Genomic DNA, 8,877 nt, shown 5'->3' with positions numbered 1-8,877 from the left:
ACTTCTATAGAATCAGTTTGTATCCTCATAACTGAGCAGGTAAACACCACTGTTTCTCCTCTTTCATGTGGCTCTGCATCCTAGGAGAAATTGGTCTTCTGTAAGAAGTAAAAAGGCAGCCATAGATCTCTATAGAAAGATTCTTCCCGTAGAAGGCACAGACACACTAAAAGTTATCCAATAAAATAGGTAACACAACAAACACCCAGACAGATGGCAGAGTGGCTGCTCTCACTAACCACATACTCTTCTGCTGCCTACCCTCCTACCCTGAAGAAGACAGGAGCTAGAACTTTAGATTACCCATCATTGAACTGCTGCATTTCTTTGTTTCCCCAGACTCCTTATCCAGACCAAGACGAACAGTGTTTACGAGAGCCATCGAGGGCCGTGAATTGCATTGGCAAGACAGCCACCTACAGCGGATAATTAGCAGCGATATATATATAGCTCCTGCCTGTCAGCGGGAAAGTGAGAAGCTACTCTTTAATTCCCAAGGCCAGCCACTGTGGCTTGGTAAGTGTACCTCTCCTCCAAGACTTTCAGGGCCCAGTCTCACCTCCTAGCCTGAATAAGGCATGTGCATATAGGCACCAGCAACACGACTATAATTTGGATAGTCTTCATACAGATCTTTTAGGGTCTTGACTTAGGCCTCAGAGTGTTTATGTGAGGCCTGAGCCTTTTGCATACGTACTCAGCTGAGGTGTAGTAACCTCAAATAGAAGAATTTATATTCTGTTTCCTAAATTTTGGGAGGGGAAAGGAATTAATAAATCTCAAAGAGTACTAATAAAACTATTAGACATCAGTTCACAGGTTCTCTTAGTCAGCAGTTGCTGAGCAACATTATTATCTATGCTGAAATTACATTTGGCTAAAAAGGCACTACATATGAAACTTAAATTACCCTGTGCTAATTGCTAGGGCACAATCTCTATTTGTCACCAAGCTGTCTTCCTTCCTTCCTTCCTTCCTTCCTTCCTTCCTTCCTTCCTTCCTTCCTCCCTCCCTCCCTCCCTCCCTCCCTCCCGGAATAAAGCTCTTCTGTCATTAGTTTAAACCATCCTCTGGCCTTCTGTCAGTCTATTCCTGACTTTATCACAGGATGCCCATTATAAAATAGACATTCTTTTTTAAAATATTCATTTTCTGAGTCTTACAATAATGATAATATGTTTTTATTATTTGCTCCCAATTCCCTATCTCCATCGTTCACCCCATATCTTTTTCTCACGATCTTGCTGAATCTGGATATGTCCCTATCTCTCTCTTGAAAGCCTCGGCCAAGCTCACTTTGGGTCACTACCTGAAGTTCCCTTTGATCATATTTCCTCTTTTCTCATCCAACACTTACAAAATGTACCTTTAACATGCTTCTGAAAAAAAACATACACCTCATTAACAAACAAATGCAAATGAAACAACACTGAATTACCATTTTTTGATTGATCAAATGGTCAGAGATTTTCAGAATAAAGATAACTAGTTTTTGATGTGGGAGAGGTTTCATGGAGATAAGTGCTCTCATACTACTGATAGGAGTATACATGCTTACAGCCTTTCTGAAGGACATTTCAGCAGCACTTATCAAAAGCCTCTGAAATACATGGGTGGGATTACAAACTGGTGCAGCCACTATGGAAAACACTATGGAGGTTCCTCAAAAAATTAAAAATAGAACTACCTTATGACCCAGTAATTCCACTTCTGGGCATTATCTGAAGAAATACAAAACTCTAATTTGAAAAGATACACGTATTCCTATGTTCATTGCAGCATTATTTGCAATAGCCAAGATATGGAAGCAACCTAACTACCCATCAATAGACAATTAGATAAAGAAGATGTGGTACATATATACAATGGAATATTACTAAGCTATAAAAAAAGAATGAAATCTTGCCATCTGTAACAACAGAGATGGACCTAGAAGGTATTATGTTAAGTGAAATAAGTCAGACAGAGAAAGACAAATACCATATGATTTTACTTATATGTGGAATCTAAACAACAATATAAATGAACAAATAAAACAGAAACAGACTCACAGAGAACAAACTGATGGTTGGTTGCTCAACGGGAGGTGGTGAGGGGCTGGGTAGAAATGAAAAGAAGAAGAAGTACAGTTGGTAGTTACAAAATAGTCATGGGGATGTAAAGTACAGCATAGGGAATATAGTAAATAATGTTGTAATAACTGTGTATGGTGCCAGGTAGGTACTAGACTTATTGGGGGGATCACTTCATAAATTATATAAATGTTGACCACTATGCTATATTCCTGAAACTAATATAATATTGAATGTCAACTGTAATAGAAATAAATAGATTTTTTAAGCCTTTAAAATATATTCATACCCATTGATCCAGGAATTCTATATCTAGGAATTTATCTTGAGCTATAATTAACTAAAAAGATGCATAAAACAGGAGGGTCTATTAGAGCATGTTTATAAATAATGTACAGGTGAGGAAAATTGGAAACAATCTAATGTCCAACAGTAAGAAGTTGATTGACTCAGTACACATTCAATGGAATGACATGTAATCATTTTTAATGTTAGAGAAGTACATTTAATGATGTGGAAAAATATTTACAATGTGTGAAGTGGAAAAATCCAATTACAAAACAATAATTATAATACAATCCCATTGTAATTAAAATTGAATAGAAAAGTCTGGATATATATACGTGAAAGTGGAAATAATGGTTATCTCTGATTTTTGTTTTATATTTTGCTTACTTGTGTTTTCAAATTTTCTGCAATTATTTCTATAACTTTTAATGTCTTTAAAAAAAATCACGAATCATAAATCTCACTATAACCACTTGCCCATTTATAAGCCTTTGGTAGTTCTTCATTATCCCTAAGGTAAATTCAAACTCCTTAGTATGGCATTCAAAGCTTTTTACATTCTATATCCTACCTTTACAGCTATCTCTAGCTATATATCCTAACTCTATACAGAACTATTTGTCATGCTCTGAAGATGCTATATAAATTGCTCTTCATGCTTTTACTTATATGTCTTTGCTTATATGTTCCCTTTGAATGCCTTTTCCTGTTTGTCTACCTATTTAAAATCTTATTGTCTTATAAAGTATAGCTCAACTATTATTTTCTCTCTGTATATATTACTACCATGTCATTTCTTTTAAACTGTTTTATTATGACCTGTTTATATATCACTTCTGAGCTTTTTGAGGGAAGTGACCATTTCTTATTCATCTTTGTACTTCTGTTTGCCCACATATTACCTGGCATATAATTAATTCTTACAAAATGTAGGATTAATAAATAAGTGAAGCCTCTCCCTTTAGGCAGTTAGTTGCTACCTCCACTGGGTTCCCATAGTACCTGTTCACAAAGAGGTACGACATTTTATTATCCTAGTTGTGTATCCCTTTCTACACCATATACTGTGCTGAGGCTTCAAGGTAGCTCTTTGAAGATAATGTCTATGACTTACTCAATTTTATAATCCTTCAAAGATAAGATACAGTTTCTGGTACACAGTAGATGTCAGATTGAATTTGAAGAACTGAATAGAAAACAGACTCCCATTCTCAAGCATGAATTTTCCTGATTTGAAAATTTTACCCAACCAAAGTATTTCTTCTCATCTGGTAGAGCATGTGCCTACAGCCTGTGCTCGGGTTGATGCCCTACGTTCCCATGGTTATCCAAAGGAGGCCCTCAGACTCACGGTGGCCATTATCAATACTCTGAGGTTGCAGCAGCAGCGGCAGCTGGAAATCTACAAGCATCAAAAGAAAGGTACAGTGCTTAGGAGCCATCTTAACTCCTCAGGCTGAGGCTGAAGAAGATCCCTAGGGACTACAAGGTGTCATATTTAATGTTCATTAGGTTTCATGGTGTGGTAGGGGCTACGGGATTCCTGGTCATTCTACTTGCTATGTGGAACGCCTTACTTTACCTCTGTTTTTTTGTCTGTAAAACAGGAATAATAATGCCAGCATGCCAACATCAGAGGGCAGTTGGAAAGCTCACTAAAATCTGATATGTGAAGACCCTTTTTAAACTATAAAGCTGCATCTAGATATGTGTGCTGCCAGCAGGGAGCCTAAATGCAGACCACAGCCATCTGTGATGGCTGATAAGCTTGTAACCGGTTCTATCAACTCAAGGCAAGAGAATGAGGAAAGCTTTATTTGAGTGTCAGGGCCAAGTCCTGAAAGAGACTGCTGAGTAGAGCCAGGCAGGGATAGAGAGCAGTTTGTCTCTACCACTCTCTAAAACTTTGACCTGCTTGTTTCCAGAACTGTTGCAGAGAGGAACCACAACCATCACAAACCTGGAAGGCTGGGTGGGCCACCCCTTGGATCCCATTGGCTGCCTTTTTCTTACTTTGACTGAGGCCTGCCGTCTGAATGATGATAGCTATCTGGAAGCATCAGGTATGGGGGTCAGCATAGTGCAGGCCAGAACTGCCCTTGCTTGGCAGCCCTCTCCTTCCTGCCAGATCTGTTCTACCCCTCTACCCTTCCTGTAGCCCTTTTTCCCTCTTATCCAAACTGGACCTCCTCTAAGAGGTTTCCTTAGGCTTCTCTTTCCCACCCTCCTTTCCTACCCTGTAGACTAGCCCTGACCTACTCTCACATTTCACCTTACCACCTTCTTTTGCCCCTTTCACCTCCCATGAATGCCTAAAGAGTATGATCCAAGGGAAATAATAAGGGGTAGAAGGATTTCAGAAGTCAGAGGCTAAGTCCTCAGGCGCGGTCTTGAAGTGGAAAAGAACTTCCATCAAGAGTGTGTTATCTTGTCTATGGCCATGCCACCCTGAACATGCCCGATCCCATCTGATCTTGGAAGCTAAGCAGGGTCAGGCCTCATTAGTACTTGGATGGGAGACCACCCAGGAAGACCAGGTGCCATAGGCATTAAAAAAAAAAAAATGTGTTATCTCTTGCAATTGTATAATACTCTCATGTTTCCTTTGAACTTTCTTCTTCATAATGGTTTTGTACCAATTGTAAAAATGAGAAATAGAAGAGAAGTAATTTAGTAGAGTTTCAAAGTAACAAGGACTAGAGACAGAATTGATTCTTCTCTCCTTTATGTCATCACTGTATTGTATACATATATCTATTATGGTATTTAGCACACAGCATTACAACTTGTTTACAAGTGAATATATCTCATTAGGATGTCAGCTCCTTGAAAGCGGAAATTATGACTAATTTATCTTCATCATCTTAGCACTTAGTGCAATACCTCCCATCTAATAGTCTTCCATAAATATTTACCAGATGGATGAAAGGGAAAAGGAAAGAAACCAAAACCCTGGCTTTTAAACCTATGCTTTTTTCCTGACACTTTGAACCCAAAGGTATAGCATATAAAGTAGTAATAACATAGAAGTTGCAAGTGTTATAAAAGTAATAGTAACTGGGTGGATTCAGATTCCTCTGGGTAGAGATACAAAGGGTAGCTCCAGTCCAAGCTAGGGCTGCCCTTATCTCCCCTGTGATCCCCTGATCCATATTTGGTCTGTTTCATCTGCACAGTGACACTTGGATCTGGAAAGCCTGAGGTTGCACTTGGGATTTATTCACCACTGACCTATACTTAGCTCCTTCCATACACCAGGCCCTGAGACATACCTAGGGCAATAAGATAAAGTTTTTTTCCTTTTAAGATGCTCACACTCTAGTGAAAGAGAGACACAAAAACATAACTGTTATTATATAATATGCTAGCAAAAGGTTAGTATAAGATTTTATACTTCTCCAACCAGCCCAGCCAATTCATATATTAGGAAAGAGCTAGGAATCTTTGAGGCTCTGTGTAACCTTTTTTTCATTATATTTTCCTTATTGCTCTGGGATTCTGACTCAGCTTCCCTGTGATAGCTGTTGACTAAGCTGTATCCCAAAGTGGGAGGGACTGAGGAACAGATGAATTCTACGGGGTCTGACCTAAGGAATCTGGTGACCTGTTGCCCTCAGATATAAATGAAAGCAGACCCCCTGTGTACCAGCATGTACCCGTGGCTGCAGGCTGCCCAAACAGCAGTGAGTCCTTCCTGTCATTGGCCCTGGAAGTTGCTCTGATGGGGATGGGTCAACAGAGGGTGATGCCTGAAGGCCTCTATGCACAAGACAAAGTGTGCCGCAATGAGGAACAGCTCCTGAGTCGACTCCAGGAGCTGCAGCTGGACGATGAACTAGTGCAAACATTGCAGAAACAATGCATCTTACTACTAGAAGGTAAGTAGAGAGGGGCTATTACCACATTGTCTTTGTCCTGTGACTCAGGGTTCCCCTCTATAACAGAGCACAGGTACAGAAATATTTTTGACATTAAAGTATACTGAAAGTTCCTGTGGCTAGCAAACATATATGGGATCCTAGGGCTCAGATCTAGGCTGGCAAGTAGAAGCATACAGAAAAACAACTAGCTGACTTATCTTCTTCCTGCAGGAGGTCCCTTCAGTGGTTTGGGAGAAGTCATTCACCGAGAGAGTGTTCCCATGCATACCTTTGCCAAGTATTTGTTCTCAGCTCTGCTGCCTCATGATCCAGACCTGTCCTATAAATTAGCCTTACGTGCCATGAGGTGGGTAGCCTTTTCCTAGCCCAGTTGCCTCCACCAAAGCAGAAGTCTTTGATGCTCTTTTTCTTTATCTCACTTTTGTCGCTTTTCCTCTTTCTATTCTATTGGACCTGCCACCAAGCCTGCCCTAAATTAGCTTAGACATTTTCATATGATCTAGCATTCCTATCTGGGATGCCTTGCTGGTGACTCACTTGGCTTCCTGGCTATACTCTTGGTGGGTCATCTTGAAGTTCCTGAGTTTTTAATAGATATGGAGCACTCAAGATCTGAGTCTCTCTGTTCTGCGGCCAGTTAGGCAGCCTGAGATGAGATTTGAGCCCTTCAATATCTCACCTGAGTCATGGTTCCCAGGAACAGGTCACCATCTGCATCTGGGGGAGGTAGAAATAAGTCTTTCTATACCAAGACTTGAGCTATAGGCATCTTGTTTCTAAACTAGAGTAGGATCCTTGGTTCAGGCAAGTGGACCTCAAAGATATAGCAAACCACACGGAAGAATTTTAGTCAGACCATAAGGCTGAGAGGGCCCCTCACTTCAATTAGAAAAGAACTGCTAAGGATTCCTTGATATATTTCTTATACTTTTAAAAATAGTCTTATGGCTCTTGAACTGCTTTTCAAATCTATTTGCAGTAAGGACTATTCAGCTTGAGTTCTACAAGTGCCCAGGCACTTACCTCATACAGAGTATAACATCCTAGGTTTTAAAATTTTCCAAGTTCTTAGTTAACCCTTTTCTGCCCATTTACTCCCTGCAAAGAGTAAGCTTCTCTAAGATGGCTCAGAATGGCAGGAGTCTGGATGGTGGCTGATGACTCTCCCTGGGTCTTCTAGGTTACCTGTTCTAGAAAACTCAACTTCTGCAGGCGACACTTCCCACCCTCACCATATGGTGTCTGTGGTGCCCAGCCGTTATCCTCGCTGGTTCACGCTTGGACACTTGGAATCACAGCAGTGTGAACTGGCCTCCACCATGCTGACTGCTGCCAAAGGTGAGCATAAATAGACTTTAGGCTCCAGCACTCCCACTATGCTGGCCCAGTCATGGCCCTATCAGGGTCTTGGCCTGCAGTTTCCTGAACAAGAGAAGCTATTCATCCTCCCTTGACCTCTTAGACTGATAGGGATCCTCACTTTGATTGCTGCCATGAGAATGAGCCCCTGGGTCCAGTCCAAAGTTTTGCCCTAGTTACTAATTATAGGATCCTGAGTACATAGAATGAGATCATCTTTAAGGTAACTTCTAAATCTATACTTTCATATGATAAAGTCACTTTACCTTTCCAAGCCTCAGATTCAAAATCTATAAAATGGGGATCACTGTCAATAACCTATCAGCCTCCCGGGGCCATTGGAGGAGCCAATGAAGTGATGACTAAGATGGAGCTGCATATCTCTTTATAGATATGACAATTTGTGATTTTTCCAGCGTCCTCATGAAAAGACAGGGAACCCAAAGTGACTCTCAGGCTTTCAAGCTCACATACTTCCTGTTAACTATGGAGGTTTCACTACAAAGAGAAATGAAAATAAGCCCTTGAGAAGCTATAATAAAATACTAGCTACCCATGGACTGTGAGTATTTTTCTGATACCTGGAAACTACACAGATTTTTTAAAGCATTTTTTTTTATTAAAAATAACTTTGTTGCATCTTCTTATTGCTCAAAAAATTCATGTTCATTATAGAAAAGATAAAAGATACAGATAAATCAATATAAAAATTATCAATAAACCAATAGAAAAACTGAACAAGAGATATAATCATGCAGTTCATAGGAAAAGAAAGATACAAATGACTTTTAAACAATTAAGATGCCTGGCTTCACTTGAGAAATTCAAATTAAAATTACCTGGAGATAACATTTTTAACCAATCTTATTAGGTAAAATCAATAAATTTGATAATAGGCATCTGTGTGGGGAGTGGTGGTGGCAGTAGCCTGGCATGGAATGTCAGATTCAGAGCAGGATAAGGATGACTGCAAATTCGAGATACTCAATGAACCTCAAGCACAAGAAACGTGAAAAAAGTCACGTCATAATGAAATTGCTTGAAACCAGTAATAAAAGAGAAACAAAAGCAACTAGAGAAAAAAAGACACATTACTTATAAAGGTCAAAAGATAAAGATGAGATCAAGTTTCTCATTAAGCCAGAAGACAGTGAAAAAAGTACTTTAAAGTATTTTTTAAAAAACTGTCAACCTAGAATTCTATACCAGTGAAAATATCTTTCAAAAACAAAGGTGAAATAAAAACTTTTTCAGAGAACCACAATTGAATTAGAAAT

General features: G+C 39.6%; 1 protein-coding gene and 1 pseudogene across 1 annotated transcript in view; both read left to right on the top strand.

Annotated features, from left to right (window-relative positions):
* ZSWIM5 (zinc finger SWIM-type containing 5) overlaps positions 1-8,877 on the top strand; it is a 147,342-nt gene that overhangs the window by 116,046 nt on the left and 22,419 nt on the right. Inside the window, exons 6-11 of the mRNA XM_006911420.1 lie at positions 340-516; positions 3,636-3,782; positions 4,286-4,423; positions 5,978-6,238; positions 6,452-6,587; positions 7,422-7,579. Coding sequence (XP_006911482.1) covers positions 340-516; positions 3,636-3,782; positions 4,286-4,423; positions 5,978-6,238; positions 6,452-6,587; positions 7,422-7,579 — 1,017 coding nt within the window. The remainder of the gene's footprint in view (positions 1-339; positions 517-3,635; positions 3,783-4,285; positions 4,424-5,977; positions 6,239-6,451; positions 6,588-7,421; positions 7,580-8,877) is intronic.
* LOC112479377 lies at positions 4,791-4,909 on the top strand (annotated as a pseudogene).

The sequence above is a fragment of the Pteropus alecto genome, unplaced genomic scaffold (genome assembly GCF_000325575.1).
Source record: "Pteropus alecto unplaced genomic scaffold, ASM32557v1 scaffold484, whole genome shotgun sequence".
Lineage (NCBI taxonomy): Eukaryota > Metazoa > Chordata > Mammalia > Chiroptera > Pteropodidae > Pteropus > Pteropus alecto.
The sequence above is the reverse complement of the archived record's forward strand: the minus strand, read 5'-3'. Positions and strand labels throughout refer to the sequence as shown.